The sequence below is a fragment of the Sapajus apella genome, unplaced genomic scaffold (genome assembly GCF_009761245.1).
Source record: "Sapajus apella isolate SASKATOON/1434 unplaced genomic scaffold, GSC_monkey_1.0 scaffold4, whole genome shotgun sequence".
Lineage (NCBI taxonomy): Eukaryota > Metazoa > Chordata > Mammalia > Primates > Cebidae > Sapajus > Sapajus apella.
In genome coordinates this window covers 31234955-31255273 of record NW_022436944.1, presented here as the reverse complement: position 1 = coordinate 31255273, position 20319 = coordinate 31234955, and the positions used below count along the sequence as shown (strand labels likewise).

Below are 20319 nucleotides of genomic sequence, written 5' to 3'. Positions count from 1 at the left end.
CCACAATTGTTTCCAACAGTTTGTGGTTTACAAAGCACCTTCTCCTAGACTTCTCTCAACACCTTGTTAGTTAGGCAAGACAGTCAGTCACTTCTTTTGGTTGAATAGCAACGAGAAAGCTAAGTTCTGGAGAAATGAAGGGTCCGCCAACATCCAATGACTCAGGTGTGATTTGGCGGTAGACGTGGAGCTTCTTCCTCCATTCACTACCAATTTTCCTCCCAACTGCACTCAGGGGGCTACTTAGTTACAGGGGTGAACATAATCTCCTAGTGAGGATTAGATATTAAGTGGCATCCTTTGCAGTTAGTGCTTTGAAAACCTCCTGGCTTGGAGAATATGAAGACATTTCTTTGCCAGACGGGAAAGGAGCTCTTTTTACAGAATTATCATTCTTTTAAAGAATTACCATTCTTTAAGTCACTGCAGAGCAGATTTCTGAGAGCAGCGACGCCATGACCATGAAGGTAACCAACCACAAAGCCCACCATGCCCTACCCAAAGAGGGCATGTTTATATTTTATAATTTAAAAAAACTGTATGGTGAGTTTTTAGACTTGAAGACCAGTCAGTTTTAGACTTGAAGCCAAAAGTAGTTTGATTCCATCAAACTACTTTTCTAATTGGAAAAATGTTATTTAATTTTTAATCTTAGTTTTTACAACTTTCTAAAAGTAGTCCATACCATCTCCATTGATTTCTTCCTTCCTTCTTTTCTTCTTTTTCTCCTCTTACATCTATAAAAACCACATTATATGCCAGGCCCGGTGCAGTATGAGGCAGCCTATATGTGTGCTTTCCTTAGTATTCGGAAGTACAGAGATAAATTTCAGGTACGCCATGGCTTTTGGCAGGTCACAAGTTCATTTGAAAAGTGCTTGGATGGTTTAAGCCTATGGTTTTCAGCCTGAGCAGCATGTGAGAATCACTGGGACAGCCAGGCCTGGCTTTGTGGACCTGTGACTGGTGCATTTGCACGGGACCCCATGTTGAGAGGGGCCTGCACTTGGTTTAAAGCTCTGCTGTCACAGTATTGAAATTCTCAATAATTTTTGAACAAAGAATGCTGCACTTTTACTTTGCACCATGCTCTGCAAATTATGTAACCAATCCTTTGGGTGGCTTTTAAATAGGTCAATGTGCTGGCTATATCCAGACCAATTCATCAGAATCTCTGCAGTGAGGTCCAGGCCTCTGTACTCTGTAAGTCTCTTCAGGTGATTCCATTGGGCAGCCATCTTTAAGAACCACTGGGGTAGAACAGAAGTTCTTGACTGGAGTCTTTCTGTGTGTTGTGGGGGACGTCAGATTCACTTGGAGCACTTTTGTAAACTCCACACACTGATATGTGAAACTGATAAATACACTGATTTACAAATTCTGATGCCACCCGACTCCTGGCAGGAGGCTTACATGAATGACATCTGCCTATGAAACAGTATCACTTCTGCTCTCACCTGGATATTGAGTTGCTGTGGTAGTCACTATATATGACTTGTTTGAACCTGCGCACTTGGGGCATGATGGTTCCTGAACTGTAATTTCATGTCTATATAGCTTTATTGCCTGTGGCCCTGCTAACTGAGGCATAGCTGTTAGAGGCCGTGTGGCAGGAAGAGATGGGCATGGGCAACAACCCTGGCTGTGACTCCAGCTGTGTGACTGGGGCATGTTTTCCTTGTCCCTCAGTTTCCCTATTATTTAAATGGCCATAGAAACACCTAACTCACAGGAGTGTTGTGAGGACTGAATAAGTCACACAAAGTGCCTAGCACAGTTCCTGGCACATAGTAGGTGATTAATAAATAGATATTTGTGTACTGCCTCCTCCACAAAGGCATATTAGCACACCCTTACCCTCAACTGTCAGCTCTGGCTTTTTCCTAGAAGAAAATAGAGCTCATTATTATGGCAACAAGGAAGAAATACTAACCAATATTCTTCCATTAGTATACGTATCAAATATGTGATTTGTTTCATTCATCTCATAGTGTTATATATATATGCTATATATATGCTACATATATACATGCAGAACCATATCTAGTCACATATATACATACATTCACATATATACACATATATATGTACATAAACATGTATGTGACAGGCCTGTATTGTCCCATACTTTCCTTTAAATTTTACTCATTTTAATTACTAAATAAATTAAGCCACTGTAGTGTGCGTTTATAGAAGATGATGCTGCAGCATACATATTTTTAACACACAAATTTAAATAGTGGTACTTCTACTTCTGGATAAAGCAAAGATAGAATCTTCAGCAGTTTGTACCCAAGAGCGAGCAAGGCAAAAGCCAAGCATATGATAATAAATATGATACGACAACTTTTACTGGCATGTCTGCTCTGTGCCAGGCACTACAGTGGAGTGGACGTGCAAGCTACAAACATGAATGAGACTTGGTCTGACCTCATGCAGTTCACCAAAAGAGCATGTGATTCAATATGAAAATCAATGTTGCAGCCAGGAGCAGTGGTGCACAGCTGTAGTCCCATCTACTCAGGAGGCTGAGGCAGCATGATCGCCTAATGGAGGAGCTTGAGTCCAGTATGGGCAACATAGTGAGGCTCTGTCTAAAAGAAAAGAAAAGAGAAAGGAAGGGAAGGGAAGGGAAAAGGGAAAGGAAGGGAATTACTGGCTTTTCTAATATGACCAGAAATTTATCTGATTGTTCACAGGTTTCTCCATCATTTTCTTCCAGGAGCGAAAAGTGAGAGAGAAGGTTCCCCTGGCAGAAAGCCATGTTTCTCCTGTCAGGCCTTTGACATACATTCCATGCCACACTTACAAGGAGACACTTAACTGCTTCACATGAAAGAATCGGAAGTTACGAAGCCAAGTTAAATCATAAAATAACTTTTGAAATCACATTAAACAGGATTCAACGGATTATTTTTTTTTTAGGCAGCTATCAATAGCGTCACCATAATTGTTTTTACTCTTGGTGACTTTACTGTGAAAATGTTTCAATGCTGTGGCACGCACGGAGGTGTGCGGCTCATATCTGTTTGGAGAAATAACTTGCTATTCCCCTGCCAAAAGTGCAGTTAGCTGGCAGCCTTCAGCTGCAGCGCCTTCAGGAGTGGCCCTGGCTTTCCTGCAGAGGCCCAGCTCCTCCCAGCAGCCCGTAACCAGTGACTGGACATGGCAGGAATGTGAGGGCCTGGCTGCTTCTGCAATGGGAACTGCTCTGGCTCTGCCTTTTGGGTTAGCTGGGATTTCATCAGGTTTGCATGGTGATCTTGGGCTTTCTCTGCCCAATCCTGCTTCCTCCACTTTTGTGTTTCAGAAGTGAACCTCTTCCCTTCCTAACTCCTCAGTGTCTGTTTACTGGGGCACTGAATAAACACAAATGCTTTCCCAGCAATGTAGGAACATAAATGGTACACATCTCATCCAGAGGGCCAAAGTACCTGAACATGTCCTCTAACCCCTGAATGTTCTTGCACCAGGATCCATTAAAAATGAATCATGATCCTGCCAAAATGAAACTGACCATTTCATTTCAATTATTCAGCTAGACACAATGGAAAAATTAAGTGTGGGGAGAAACAAACTCATATACAGTATTCTGAAATTCCACTTTAATTACCCAAACTATTTCTCGATTTCTTTTCTTTTTCTGATTTATTTATTTATTTTGAGACAGAGCCTCACTTTGTTGCCCAGGCTGGAGTACAGTGGTGCAATCTTGGCTCACTGCAACCTCCACCTCCCAGGTTCAAGTGATTTTCCTGCCTCAGCCTCCCAAGGTAGCTGGGATTACAAGCGCCTGCCACCACACCCAGCTAATTTTTGTATTTTTAGTAGAGACAGGGTTTCACCATCTTGGCCAGGCTGGTCTCAAACTCTTGACCTTGTGATCCACCCACCTCGGCCTCCCAAAGTGCTGGCCAAACTATTTCTAAGAACCAAGGTGAGGAATGTACTTTAGTAATCCTTTTGTGTTTGCCATAAACTGGTTACAGCCAAGACAATATAGTCATAATGAGAGAACACTATTTCAATTTTCACCATTTTAATCACAACTTGAAGCACCATTGTTCTCCATTAGATACCTTCCCTCTTGGTTCCACAGACTGAGAAGGAAGAGAATATTAATGGCATGTTTGCTATTGCAGGAGAGTTTGGAGAAGTGTACAAAGGGCGTTTGAAACTGCCAGGCAAGAGGGAAATCTACGTGGCCATCAAGACCCTGAAGGCAGGGTACTCGGAGAAGCAACGTCGGGACTTTCTGAGTGAGGCGAGCATCATGGGTCAGTTCGACCATCCCAACATCATTCGCCTGGAGGGTGTGGTCACCAAGAGTCGGCCTGTCATGATCATCACAGAGTTCATGGAGAATGGTGCTTTGGATTCTTTCCTCAGGGTAAGAGCAACCCAGGGACTTGGATGATGCACTTGGATGCAGGTGAATGGTGGCTGGGGAGAGGGGTTCCCTGAGCACAACCTACCATTCAGGAATTGCCCAATCCAGTGTGAATGGGCATTGGAGTTGTTAGCAGAGATTTGTTGCTAGAAGAAGAGAACAAAACAGGGCTTGTGGGATCCTCAGGAGGAGGATGGCATGGAGCAGGACCTTGACAAATGCTTGTTGGATGAATAAAATGAGTAAGAGGGGCGAAGAATGGCCATTGGCATCTGCATGAATCACAGAGATTGAAGAGACTTTTGACGGCTGCATAGCCCTGTGTGATTCATGGAAACATCGCAGCCATCTCTGCCTTTCACCAGCACAGCCACCCTCCCAGACTGCTCTCTCCGTTTACAGGTTCAGAAGTAAAATGGGTTGCCATTTCCTGATGCCTGGGCCACCTGCCCTCTGAGGAGGCACTTCCGGGCAGGGCAGGGGAAGACTGCATCACAAGCATCCACGGGTTATTTTTGTGGTTGGTGAAGATTCCCAACCAACTTGCAGCAGAAGTGGGGAGTAGCTGAAGGCCTTTGGCTGGGAGACCTGTAACGGATCATTGTCAGAATATGCCCAAAGTAGAGCCAGGCCCACAATGGAACCGTTTTTATTTCTGTAGGGTATCACAGGGCACCTAGAGGAAGGCTGAATGAGAATGGCCAAGACGCTGATATCGGGGGAGTGGAAGCTGACAGTTTCAACCAGGAAGCAGAAACTGAGAGCAGAGGGTCCAGTGGGCAGCATCAAAGAATGGGCAGAGCCTTCTGAGCAAGGACTTCAGGGTGATACCCAGCAGCTGGCTACACATATGACCCAAGCAACCAAACAATAGCGGTGGCTGCAGATTAAAGGGTCAGCCATTGAAACATTGCTGGGATCACTGCTCTGGCCAGGCCCTGTTCTGGATTCTGTCCCTATAGAGATAAAGGAAACCTTGCTCTAATGATACATCACAAATCACCCCCAAGACTACAGTGGCTTAGCACAAAAACTATTTATTTTGCTCGTGAATCTGCAGTTTGGGCAAGGTTTTGGAGGGACACCTCTAATCCACATGGAGTCAGTTGCAGTAGCTTGAGGGCTGAAGAATTGTCTGAAGGCTCCTTCATTCAAATATTATGTGGTCAGTGCTGACCATCAGCTGCCACCTTCCTACATGCCCTGCTTGGACTTCCTTAGGGCAAGCTGGATCTCAAGAAAAAGTGTCCCAAGAGGAGAATGGGGAATCTGTATCACTTGAGTGACCTAGCCTAGGAAGTCACATAGTGTCACTTCCAACATAGTGACAGGCCCAGGTACAAGGGGAGAAAACAGGCCCCATGTTTTGATGAAGGGACGTCAATGTAGTGTCATCTTACACATAATAGATGGGAGATTTCGTTATGTTCATCTTAGAGAGCACAGCCTGCCACAAATGTAGCCCCTGCTTCTGCTAGTGCCCAAAGCTTCTAGCAATCATTTGCCTATCTTATATTTTTTCTCCATGAGTTAAGTACATATGTAGTAAGTGAAGTTCTCAAATCTTCCTGGAGAATCCAGGGAAGGCTTCAAAGAGGAGGAATAATTTATCTGATATTAGAGAATGAGGAACTTGCCAGGCAAGTGAGGAAGCAGGCAGGTAGGCTGATGGAATGGCAAAATATGAAGGCCAAAGTAAGTGTGGACCTATTTGGTAATATATCAGCAGCTGCATGGTAGCTCCAGCACTCAGAAACAGAGCTTAGGGACTGTAGTGTGGAAGGGTAGCTGGGAGGCTTGTCTAGAAGCACACTACTGAAGCTACCTTTGTATGACAGTAACATACTTTTCACCCATTCTGGGTCATTAGGCAGTAGTGGCTTTTGTTTTTCTGGGGCTGCAGGGGTGGAAGACAACTGATATAGATTACTGGACCCATGTACTTTGCCTAGGACAGCCTCCTTGAAGGTATGGTTTATGCTTTGTATTTGGAAACTCTAGTTCCTAGCACACTGCATACCTGGTAAATGCTAGTTGAATGAAAAATTATTTCTCAAAGAAAAATGCTAGGGAGTGGCATGAGAGCTCTAGTCATCCTGTGTGTACGTCATTTCTCACTCTCTGTCCTTGCTGCTGCCCCTCTCATGTCAGTGCAAGGCGTTGTCTATGCTTTCCTGGGGACATTCATTTATGATCAGAGATCTCATGAAGATAGTTGAATAAAGTTGAGTCGAATAGACAATTTTGAATAAACTCAATTATAAAAGGCAATGTGAGAAAGAAAAGCATTTTCTGGAACCAGTGTTAAGACCCTTTTGGGAGTCATTTATTTCCTACCGGTCACCTGACTGGATTTCACAGAGAGCCACTACTTGATTTGGGGACTGTGATCACACTTTGTCACTGGACTGTGCAGGGGAACAGGGAGATTCATTCTCAGGAGCCTGTGGGAAATCGAAACCCCACACTGCTGCTCTTCCTAGGGCCTGTTTTCATTTGGGGCCCAGGTCACGGAGGCGTGTTGGACACCAGCATTTCTCGTGATGATGAGCTGAGCTTGCAGGGGAAGAAAACCTGGGGGCAAGAGAGGAGCATGGGAAAACAGGGGAGCAGGCAAGGCACAAAAGGAGTGGTGGGAGCAGGCAGTGCCAGGAGGAGAGCGGGAAATGAAGCGTTTCTGACTCCTCACACTGCATGGAGGCAGGTAATCTATAAATCTAATTTCAGCCTTACTACCAAACCCTGGAGCATAGCAACATTAATTGATGTATCTGCTGCTTGATAAAATCGAAAAATAGGTCATCAGTTCAGTTCTACAGGGTCCATCTTCTGGGAAGTAGGATAATTTTAGGATCACTACTCAGAAGAAAGGAAAAGGATTAGGCCTCAGTTTCTGCAACTGTTTTCCTCCCCTCCAACTTCTCCTTTCCCACTGGTCGTAGTGTCTTTGGAGAGTGGCTACAGCTCTAGCCCTGAATCAGCATCTGAGAGATGCCATTATTCTTCAACCACATGCTCAGTAGATGGTTGTTATCCATTTTCTAAAAATGATTGTGCCCTGGATTACATAGCATATAAATCTGTAATGAAATATTTCCTTCTTGGCACTCAAATTCAAGGGATTCAACCTGTTGGCTCTTCCCTAATATTATGAACAATTCCTGAAGCCATGACCAGTGTCCCATGGCTTGGCTAACATGGTTCTTGATATGCTCCAATAGGCCTTCTTGCCTAAAGCTTGGATTTGTGGTTGCTGCTGGTTCTTTCACAAATAATCATAATTGGAAGGCTCTTGAAATTCACTGAGTAATGTCAGACAGAACATCTCTCATCAGAGAAGCTCACTGATGGGCTGAAACTGGAAGGTAGCAACACAGATATCAGGAAGAGAACACCAGACTGGAAGTCCTGAGACCAAGGTTCTGCTTTGGTTTGTGCTATGAGTCACCCTGTGGCCTTGAGCAAATCTGTTAACTCAGTTTCCCAATTTATAAACTAAAGGCATTGAGCTAGATGAGCTTGAAAGGTCCCTTTCAGTTAGAAAAAAGTCTATGATTCATTTTCGTCAAACAAATCAAATAAGTGTTTCATTTCCTAAAGTGGATTTGTCAATGAAAGTTGAGATACCTAAATCCTTCCTGTCTAATATAAGGGCCAGCAAGTGGCTTCAGTGCGCTTGCAGAAAAGCAATTTCAGCAGAAAGCACGTCATGAAGGGAGGAAAGTTTAAATCACCTCACCTAAACCTGTATTTCTTCTCTGTACTATATTTTTACTATGCGTTCAGCATGGAGCCAGGTTCTTTCCCAAAGTCACTAAGAAATAAGTTAGGTTTCTTTTCTCTGTCTTGTTTATCTTTGAATGTTGCTGTTCATATCTCTAAAAGTTCTTCTTGGAGAATTATGCAATCACCTGAGCATATAACAGTTAAACATGCCAGAAAAAAATGGTAATAGGTTTTTATCTTTAAATTTCACCAAGTTTACGAAATCAACAGACGTGACCCTACCCATCTTGTTATGTGGTTCCCTTGAAGATTTCTAAAGAAAATGTTTTGCCCATTGCAGAGTCAGCATATTCTAGTGGCAGAAGCACAGGACAGGAGTTAGAAGACCCAGATAAGAGTAGCATCATTAATCAATCATGGTTCTTCTCCCTGCAAAACTTATGCCCAGCCTTCTTCTCCACACAGCGTTTGAGGCCACCATCACCAGTGGATCAGTGATGGACCATCAGTGGAGAAGTGATTTACCATTCTGAACTTTGATTATGGTTATAACTCAAAACCACAGAGTGATTTAAGGCTGATCACTTACATTTTCTAGACCTCCTTTATCTTGTCTGTGAAAACAATTTAATATTGCCTGCCTTGCCTACTGCACAGGACCAGTTTTATGGATCAAAACATATTCTGTGAAGTATTTGCCATTCAAAAGTCAAGTGATGGATGCTACCAACATTTATGACTAATTGATCCAAACTTTAGGTTTGCATCGTTAGGTCTCAACCATGTACTACAATTACAGATGCCTATCTGTCACCTGCTGAGTTCAGCATGTGCTGTGTACTGGGCTCCCCAAGGACAATGATCCCAGGATGTTTTCCCCACCAGGAAGCCATAAGAACCCAGAGTTCTGGTCCCAGGTGTCCTCAGTCTCTTTCACCACACACATCTGAGGTACAGGGGAACTGACTTGTGAGTCATTCCTAAGGCCCTGCTGATATTAGCAGGGATCATTGCTACCGTCTTGGAGTCCACAAGGCACTGAGCTATGGCCCTTCATATGTGTTATCTCATTTAGTCTCAGCAGAGCCCTATGAAGAATGGACACTATGTTCTGATTTTATGGATGTGGAAATCACTGCTTGGAGGTTAAGTAACTTGCCCAAGCCCACACAACCACTAAGCTGCAGAGCCTGGGTCCAGATCAGGTCTGCTGGCTCCAAAGCCTGGACCTTTAATCGTTTCTCTCTTTCTTTGACCCCAGAAACTATAAGGATAACTAATCTAATTTTTAAAACGAATCAGATCATAAAGAAGCTCTACGAAGACTTAAATGACCTAAAGCAAAAACGTAGACACATTGCTGCATGCACTTTCAACATTACTCTTCTCAAAGTTGTTTAAGCCACCCCAGTGCTCTCCCCAAATGCCACCTTTTTTAGGGAGACATTCTGTATGTGTAGACACTGTTGCCTGTACACTTACAGAGAGGAAATAATACACCGAATTGAAAAAATACAACGCATGTGACTTGTGGCTGAGAAACATCTCTGTAATAGATGGAAGTTGCATGACAACTTTCTGAAGGGGCAAATCCCCAGAGACCTACTTGAGAAAACACTAGGTGCTAGCAACAGCCTGGCTAACTTCTTGATAAGGTATTGATTGAAGTGTATCAGTGAGGAGGAAGAACCGCATCACTCACTGCACATCCAGCTCTCACAGATGGGCAACATGCCGAAAACCAGTCAGTTTCCAAAAAGTAGCTCTGTACTTTCTTTTTAAGTTGCTTAGAAGAATCTATTATGGAGAAAGCATACATCCAATCTCCTGGGCAGGTTAGGAGGTGGTTAAGGTTAGAGTTAGAAACAGCCTGGAACTTGGAGTGTGTCAAACACAGTGTGTTTGGGAACCCTTCGACTGGCAGACATCTCCAGAAGGAGGAGAGGAAGTCCATTTTCTCTATTCCTTCAATTGATCGGGGAGCATAGCCCCCAGAACATGGATCCAAGGTTTGCAATCTTGCATGAGGAACAGAGTTTCCAACAGTTCATGCAGTCATTGTCAGACTTTTTGATTGTTGTTGTTGTTGCTCATAAGTAGAGTGTTTTTATGACAGGTCTTTTATTTTTTCTTGCTTATTTTTGCATGGAAAATGTTTTTGCAGGAGCATATGCATGTGAGTGCATTGTGTAACATCTTGCATACAATAGATGTTCGATGATGGGAGCTCCTCTCCTTGTCTGTGCTTTCTGCATTTCACATAAGGACTCTGGGACACAGGGTGTGGTTGCCTTGGCGAGTGCCTGTGTTTAGCAGTAAACATAGACTAGACCCCAGGTGTCCTGCTTCCAGCTCTCCTCCGGTCAGATCATTCTAATGACTAGGCTGTGTTCTACTCATAGAACATAACTCTCGGCCCTTTGGGGAGCTTCTGGGGCTGGACTAGATGGAAACTATGTTCTTGGCAGCATGGCCTAGGGTCTATTGATTTAACTGGTGTGTGCAAAGTCAAGACACAGGAGCTTTGGGGAGACAGGAGGAAGACACAGTTTTATTCACTGAAAAGTCTGTTGTCTAACCAGAGAGAGGACATCCACCAAAGAAACCCTGAGCCCACAAATGATTAGAGTGAGGGCAGCACTGTAGGTTGCCATGAGAAAGAGCAGCAACAGCTCCCATTCATTAGGAGAGTTGCCTGTGCCAGACTGTGCCTGAGGTTTTCCTGACCCACTGTTCTACGAGGCAGGTATGATTATCGCAGTCTCAAGGCTGAAAGCCCTGGGTTTACCCAGAGAAGGTGCATTACATGCTTGATTTTATAAAGAGGGAAAGATGTATCCATCATTCATTCAATTTATGTTTATTGAGATTTTTCTATCTACCTTAAAGTTTTCAGCACTGATAATACTATGGTGACCAAAAAAAGAGAGTTCTTGTCCTCAAAGAGTAAAAACTTGAGAAGCAGAGACAGTCACACACACACACACACACACACACACACACACACACAATTAAAACTTGTGATATGTGCTAAGAAGACAACTAAGAGCATGCACTAAACACAGTCATCATATTTGTGATAATCATATTTGAAGGAGGGGAATAGTTAAAGGGATGCCTCTCTCTAAGAAAGTGATATTTAAACAGAGAACTAAAGGCCAAGTAGATGTTGATTATTGGAGGGAAAACAGTGGGAATGGCACGTTTAAGGGCCCTAAGGCAGGAAGAGTTTGTCCTGGAAAAGAAAAAAGGGTGCCAGTCACTGCGGCATTAGCACGTTAGTGACGGTGGCCTAAGGTAAGGCAGTAGCTGATCCCAGGCGGTCTCCTGGACCGTGCTAAGGAGTTTGGAGATTTTCCTTAATGCAATGGGAGGCTATTAGATATTTTTGAGCCAGGGACTGACATGGCCTGATTTATGTCTTTAAAAGATGGCTCTGGCTGGAGAGAATGGATTGGGGGGCGGGCGAAGAGGCTGTTACAGGTGATGGATGACGGCAACTTGGTTGGACTGGCAGTAGTGGAGATGGAAAGAAGTGGATGGGTTTGAGATGTAATTTGGAGATTAAATTGACAGGGCTTGGCAAGGAGAAGAGAATAGAATTCAGGGAGAGGAATGGGGGATGGGAGTGGGGGAGGGAGAAGGTTGCAGCGGGGGCTTGGCCTGGAGCAGATGGAAACTGACAAGCAACAGGGCCACAGCCTCTCTACCTCTGCTTAACCACTGAAGCCCATCTTGATCCCAATGCCCTCTATATCTTATTACAGCAAAATGACGGACAGTTCACCGTGATCCAGCTTGTGGGTATGCTCAGGGGCATCGCTGCTGGCATGAAGTACCTGGCTGAGATGAATTACGTGCACCGGGACCTGGCTGCTAGGAACATTCTGGTCAACAGTAACCTGGTGTGCAAGGTGTCTGACTTTGGCCTCTCCCGCTACCTCCAGGATGACACCTCAGATCCCACCTACACCAGCTCCTTGGTAAGTCCTTCTTGGCATTCTCAGGTAGAAGCATGGCATGAGTGAAAGGGGGCTGTATGTGGCTGGGAACTGTGGCAGGGCACACTGGGAGGGAAGGGGACCTGAACTGAGCTCTCCACTGAGAGACCAAGATGCCAGAAGGACCATCCATCCAGGAGAAGCCACAGTAGTTGGTTGTTCAAGCAAGAAAGCAAGCATTTGGGCTTGGACTATGAGGAAGGGTCAGTATCTATTATGAAGCTATAGTGTTCCTTGACTAGTTCCTTGGGAAGAGGAAATTTTGGAACAGATGATTTGAGGGAATCCAAGCAGGTACACAGTGGCACCAGAGGCACCTGTCAGAAGAGAGCAGACCCAGGCATGTACGAAGACTTGGGTCTGCAGTTGGGTTGGGCACTGTGTCACCAGGTAGACTCTTGATCCGCTTATCTCTTCCCTGTCTGTTGCTTCCAAATAGCTCCAAGTACCATCTACACAGTGAGTACTCTTAAACTTATATTTCCTGCTCAGCCTCCCCCTCTACATCCTAAGCAGCTCTAATCATCTGTATCCAACTGCCTAGTTCACACAATTTCATTTAGAGCTTTAACAAGCCCAAAATAGAGCTCTGGATTTACTCCCCAATAACTTCTCCCTGGTCCTTCCATCTCAGTAGTTGGCACCACTTAACTAAAGAATGAAACCTAGGAATGATCTTTGATTTCTTTCTGTGTCCATCTATATACAATCCCTCAGCAACCCCCATAGGGTACCGAAACATCTATCCCTCTCTCTCCACCTCTACTGCCCCCACCCTATTCCAAAGCACCATTCCCTTTCACCAGGATTGTTACAGTGGCTTCCTAACTGCAGTCCCTGGTTTCCTTTTTTCTCCTTACATCCATTTTCAACAGCACCCAAAGTGACTTATCTACCTACTTACCTGTCTACCTATCTATCCTCTTTAAACCTGCAAAAGTAATACATGATTATTAAAAAAATCAAAACAATACAGAGAAATAAAAGGAAACGCCAGTTAGAATGGCAGTCATTAAAAAGTCAGGAAACAACAGATGCTGGTGAGGCTGTGAAGAAATTGTAACACTTTTACACTGTTTCTGGGAGTGTAAATTAGTTCAATCATTGTGGAAGACAGTGTGGTGATTCTTCAAAGATCTAGAATTAGAAATACCATTTGACCCAGCAATCCCTTTATTGGGCATATACCCAAAGGATTATAAATCATTGTACCATAAAGACACATTTACACATAGGTTTATTGCAGCTCTATTTACAATAGCAAAGACTTGGAACCAACCCAAATGCCCATCAGTGATACACTGGATAAAGAAAATGTGGCACATATAGAAAATGGAAGACTATACAGCCTTAAAAAAGGATGAGTTCATGCCCTTTGCAGGGACATGGATAAAGCTGGAAACCATCATTCTCAGCACAAGAGCAGAAAACCAAACACTGCATGTTCTCAATAAGCGAGAGTTTAACAATGAGAACACATGGACACAGGGAAGGGAACATCACACATTGGGGCTTATTCAGGGATGGGGGGTAAGGGGAGGGAGAGCATTAGGACCAATACCTAATATATGCACGTCTTAAAACCTAGATGACAGGTTGATGGGTGCAGCCAATCACCATGGTGCACGTATACCTATGTAACAAATGGCACATTCTGCACATGTATCCCAGAACTTAAATTAAATTTAAAAAATATAACAAACTAAAATTCCCCTGAGGCAGAGGTTGGTAAACTTTTTCTCAAAGAGCTATCTAGTAAATATTTCAGGCTTTGCTGGCTACGAGGAAAAACAAAGGATGATATGTAGATAATTACATGATTATTTAGAAGGTGACTAACCCCTTAAAAAGTTATTAACATCATTCTTAGCTCATGGACTATTAAAAAAAAATGACGGGCGGAGTTTAGCTTTCAGACCATAGTTTACCTACACCTGCCCTGAAGCATCATTTTCAACAGTTAGATATGCCTTCTTTGACATTTTTCTTTTTGTTCAAAAATTTGAAAATTTTATTCTATAACATTGGGATCATACTGTGTCTATTCCTCTGTGATCTGAGGTGTCTTTTGGGCATCCTTGCTGCCAAGATGACTTTTCTGAAAGTTTACAAACATTCACACTCCACCAGGAATGTTGTACCTGGCATGAAATACCTGGCTGAGATGAATTACATGCACCAGGCCAGATTGGTCTCAAGCTCCTGACCTCAGGTGATCTGCCCACCTTGGCCTCCCAAAGTGCTGGGATTACAGATGTGAGCCACCCCACCTAGCCTATTTATTCATTTTATGAGACAGAGTCTCACTCTGTCACACAGGCTGGAATGCAGTGGTGTGATCTTGGCTTGCTGCAGCCTCTGCCTTCCAGGTTCAAGTGACTCTTCTGCCTCAGCCTCCCAAGTAGCTGGTACTACAGGTGCATGCCACCACGCCTGGCAATTTTTTTTTTTTTGCATTTTTAGTAGACAAGAGGTTTTGCCATGTTGACCAGGCTAGCCTTGAACTTCTGACCTCAAGTGACTTGCCCACCTCAGCCTCCCAATGTGCTGGGATTACAGGCACGAGCCACCATGCCCAGCCTCTTTCAGTTATTTTAAAATGTACAGTTGAATTATTATTGACTATAGTTACCCTGCTGTGCTATCAAATACTAGGTTTTATTCATTCTTTCTGTTTTTTTGGTACTTAACCATCCCCAACTCCCACCTCCCACCACGACCCTTCCCAACCTCTGGTAACCACCCTTTCACTCTCTATCTCCATGAGTTCAATTGTTTTAATTCTTAGATCCCAAATAAGTGAGAGCATATGGTGTTTATCTTTCTGTGCCTAGCTTATTTCACTTAGCATAATGACCTTCAGTTGAATCTGTGTTGTTGCAAATGACAGGATCTTATACTTTTTTATGGCTGAATAGTACTCCGATGTGTATAAGTACCATCATTTTGTTTTAATTTACATTTTCAATTGAGTGCTAGTGATATTAACATCTTTTCAAATAGTACAGGGATTTCTTTTCTATTGATTGTTTGTACATGTCCTTATCTATTTTTCTATTCGGTCATTTGTTGATTTCTTAGAAACTTATAAAAAGCCTCTTTATATTAGAGACGTTACTCCTTTGCCTGCCAAATACAATTCATCTTTTCCCCCATCTCTTATTCCTTTATATTGTTTACGCTATCCTCTGGCTTATAAAGTGGATAACATTCATGTAATAGCTAAGTCTTCTTGGGTTACCTGGTTTATTTTAAAAGCTATGTTCACTTCAAGACTATGCAATATTTCTTAAAGTTTCCTGGGCTATTTTATTGGGAAGGGGGTTTGTTTTACATTTGGATATTTAGTACCTGTGAAATGTATTTATATTTCCCACCATCTTATTTTGAAAAGTTTCGAGCACACAGAGAACTTGACAGAATTTGGCAGAGAACAGTCATATGCCTACACCTAGATCCTAGAATTAATATCTTGGTACATTAACTTTATCATGTAACTATCCATCTATTCATCCATCTGCCCATCCATCACACCATCTATTGTTTTGATGAATTTTCAAGTGACTTGCAGACATTATTACATATCACCCCTAGCCACTTTAGCATACATGTCTCTAACATGTATTTGTTTATGTTTCTTTTTTAAGATAAGATGTGTGTAGTGTGAAACTCACAAGTCTCAAGTGTACATTTATAGAGTTTTTAAAAATGCATACAACTGCGTAACCCAAACTTTCATCAAGACACAGAACATGACCATCAAACCAGGAAGGCCACCAATGTTGTCTCTCCCCATTGCATCCTCACCCACATCCATATCTAGAGACAATCACTATTCAACCTTTTTTGACCATCAATTTTCTAAATAACTTCATATAAGTGGAATCATACAGTGTATGCTTTATTGCATCTGGTTGCTTTCACTTAGCATTATGTTTAAGAGAACCGTTCATGTTGTGTGGGAAGCAGGAGTTTGTTCCTTTTATTGCTAGTAATATTCCATGGTTTTTTGGTCCATTCTCTTGTTGATAAACACCAGGAATATTCTGTAATTCATTTTTGACTATGTATCCGGAAGTATATTTTCACACTGTTTTGTTCAGGTGAAAAATTATGCCAGCACTACTTATTAATTATATTATTCATTTTTATTGAATCACATGTCATCTTTGACATATTAAGTTCATTATATGAGCTATGTTTTGATTCTCAGTTCTGCTCTTTTAATCTGTTTATTCTTGTGCTCAACCATGTTGTTCTGATTATAATAATGTTAGCAAAAGTTTTACTGTCTGTATTCTGCGTATGGTAATTTTATTAAAAGTAGGCCTGGCATGGTGGCTTACGCTTGTAATCGCAGCACTTTGGGAGGCAGAGGCGGGTAGATCAACTGAGGTCAGGAGTTCAAGACCAGCCTGACCAACATGGTGAAACTCCGTCACTACTAAAAATACAAAAAAATTAGGCAGGCATGGTGGCACATATTCCAGCTACTTTGGAGTCTGAGGCAGGAGAATTGCTTGAACCTGGGAGGCAGAGGTTGCAGTGAGCTGAGATTGTGCCATTGCACTCCAAACTGGGTAAAAAGAGGAAAACTCCATCTCAAAAAAAAGTCTTACTGTAGGGTAAAGCAAGTTATCCTTCATTATCCTTCTTTTAAGCAAGAAATCTTCCTTGCCTGTTCTCAAATATCTTTTCATTCGAGTGCAATTCAAAGTCTTCTTGTCCAGTTTGAAAACATGCACACATACATGTACACTCACATATGAATTTTGACTGAAATTCTACTTTAACTTTGGGAAGATTAACATTTCAATGATCCTGAATCACCTAAATAACCATGTGAGTGAAATACACAGTTTACAGATATACTACATTAAATGTTTCTTTGGTAAAAGATTTCCAACATTATTTTTCTGTACACATTATTTAGAGCACTTGCTGTGATTTTGTGTCTTTCTAGATGATAGAGCTTATATGCTTCTAGGCCTAAGAGTTTTCAGGATTCTACACTGTCATATGGCCACCTATCTCACTATATTTTCATATCATTTCTCTATACTTTGCCTTTTGTTTAAAATAGAAAAAATTATGTTTGATTCTTAAGCAAATATTGTTTCTAAAAATACAACTTATTCACATGACAAATATTTATTGAGTATCTACTGTGTGTCAACATTAGGCCACAAGCTGTGGGGACATAATCATAATCAAAAGGTGACAATATTACTGCTCTCAGTTAAGTGAGGACTGGGGACATTAATCAAACACATACCCAAATGAGTGCATAATTACCAGCGGAAATAAGGGCCGTTACGTTTTGTGAGCGCATGAATGAAACAACAAATAACAAAATGGCCTGTCTAGGAGAGCTTCCAGAGGAGGAGATGGCGCTACAGCAGAGACTTAAAGAATAGTCACTGTTTTAGTCAGCCTGGGCTCCCATAGCAAACTGTCACATACTGGATGGCTTAAATAGCAATAATTTACTTCCTGTCATCTGTAGGCTTGGAAGTCCAAGATCAAGGTGCTAACTAGCATGGTCAGGTCCTTATTGAGGGCCCTCTTCCTGGTTATGTCCTCAGATGGCCTTTCATTGGCTTGTGCAAAGAGAGAGAGAGATCTCGTCTCTTCCTCTTTTATAAGGACATCAATCCCCTCTTGGGGCTCCACCCTCATGACACATATTAACTGCAGTCACCTCCCAGAGGCTCCACCTTCAAATATCACCCAATTGGGGATTAGGACTTAAACATACAAATTTTGGGGACCAAAACATTCAGTCTATAGCATTCTGCCCCACATAATTGTGGCAGGTTGGACTACAGAGGCAGAGAGGCAGCATATACAAAGGCCCCGTGGCAAGAGGGAAGACGGAATAGAACTGAGAAGGGACCCCTGTTTAGGATATTTGGAGAATTAGGGAGGAGGTATTCAAGGAGGCCTGTGGCAGTCCATCGTGCAGGCTCTCCCAAACCCTTGTGAAAGGAGTTGCAGCCTTAGAGCAATGGAAAACCTTTCAGGAGGTTTTGTTTGAGACCTCTTCAAGAGGTGCACACACACACACACACACACACACACACACGTATGGCCCGAAAGTGATGGATTTGAATTTTAGAAAAATAACCTGGCTTGTCTTTTGCCTTTTCCTTCCAATCTCTTTCCCTGCCGTCTTTAGAAATAACTTTCTTGGATTTCTTCCTTTTTTCTTTCACCAAAGAGCCATTAGGCAGACTGAACCAGATAAGATATCCTAAACAAGGAAGGCAAGCCCTAGCAAAGATCAGGACCCATGTGTGAATGGGCTGCTGCCTCAGCAAGATTGAGAGATAAGCTATATACCAGGAGATTTAAAAATAAATTGGAGATAATGGGAACTGTGGGAACAGAGATATAAATATGGAAAGCATAAAAGCTAGAATGAATTGTATGCTATGGAATCAAAATTGGAGGCATTAGTGTGAAGTCGTTGTTTTAAATATATAGAAATGGAGAAATAAACATAGACTGAGAGTCCCTTTGAGCAGTAACATCTACATAGCAAGGAGTACAGCTGGCACTCAGCTATTGGATTCCATATACTCCCCTAAAAGCAACCAGGACTCATTAGAGACATGGCCCCTTCCAAGGCCTGGACAGGAAAAATGAGATGATACCAACACTTTTTTTTTATTGTGCCAGAAAATGAGAAAGTACTCAAAAAAAAATGAAAAATTTCCCCAAAAAAAAAAAAAAAAAAGGGGCAATAACATCCAGCTTGAAGGTCCTCCAAATGTCCAAGTCTGGATAATTTGAGCCTCACAATATATCATAATAGTAACAAGTTATAATCTATTGAATTAGCTGGAGACTATTGAGTCCACACCAATATGCATATAAATGGACAAATAAATAGAGGCAAGAGAAAACTCTTTCCTGTAAAAAAAAAAAAAAAGACTGATGATATTAGAAACTCACTATTTGGCAACCATCAGATTAATAGCTAATTCAAATAAGAAACAGCAGTGGATGCTAAAACTTGAGGTGAACATCAGGAGAGAAATGGGATTTTACATATCTTCAAAGTATTTCCCTCCAAAATGTTTGTTTATTACAAAGAGGGAGAAAGTAACTTTACAGAGAAATTTGGCAAAGCAATCTGAATCAAGTGGTTAAAGTTAACACCAGCAATAACAAGACAAGTAAATATTGTGCGCAACTTAGAGGATGCAATGAAAAGAACATAAAACTTGGAATATTCTGTTCAAAATTTGTAACTTGATGTTTTCATAAGAAAACATCAGGCTACCTAAAATTGAGTTACATTCTATTAAATTTATGGCCTATGCTCTTAAAAAAATGTTAAGGTCATGAAAGTCAAGGGGACTGAGAAACTGCTCCAGATTGTGAGGTATGCCATATGATCTTTAACAGGACATCTCTGGGACAATTGTTGGCTGGAATAGGGTGTCCAAGTGAAGAATGTACAGGCATTCATGGTAGTATTTTTGCAACTTTTATAGCTATTTGAAGTTGTCCCAAAATAAAATTTTTCTTTTTTTAATTCACCTTGGCTGCAGCATGGAGGATGGGTAGGAGAGGCACTAGCGGAGACAGGAAGATGCATCAGGAGGCTACAGGGCATTGGGGCTGGGATGCAGTGAATGAAGCCCAAGGTCCAGTGGGGTGATGCTGTAACATCTATGTAGCAAGGAGTACATAATGGATGGCACTTAAAGGTGAGAGTGACAGATGGTGGAGGATGGTTCCAAGTATCCAGCCTGTGCCTCTGGATGGGTGATGGCTCCATTCTCTGAGAGTGAGGATGCTGGAAAGAAATTGACCGAAGGAGTGGAAGAGTTGGTAGTAGATCGTGGGTTTGGTTCAGAATAGTCATTCTCAAATTCTCAATTTTCAAATTCTCAAATATTGTTGAGTATCAGATTTACCTGGAGAGTTTATACAGTGCACAGAGGCACAGACTCTTTGAAGTAGAATAGAGTCTGGACCTTTTAATTGTTACTAAAATTTACCATATGATTTTGATACTTACAAAATTCTGGGAGACATTTGTTTAAACCATTTTGACTTTCGTGTGTCTATAGGATATCTCAGTAGAGCTACTGAATAGGCAGCCGAATATATGGGTTTAGTGCATATAAGAGTAGTCCAAAGGAAGATGCACATTTAGGAGTCATCGTTGGCATACAAACAGAAACAAAA

At 42.2% G+C, this 20319-nt stretch overlaps 1 protein-coding gene across 1 annotated transcript in view; it reads left to right on the top strand.

The window, feature by feature from the left end:
• Positions 1–20319, top strand: part of EPHB1 (EPH receptor B1) — a 436638-nt gene that overhangs the window by 373385 nt on the left and 42934 nt on the right. Inside the window, exons 11-12 of the mRNA XM_032265843.1 lie at positions 4143–4390; positions 11884–12099. Of these exons, the coding sequence (XP_032121734.1) occupies positions 4143–4390; positions 11884–12099 (464 nt within the window). The remainder of the gene's footprint in view (positions 1–4142; positions 4391–11883; positions 12100–20319) is intronic.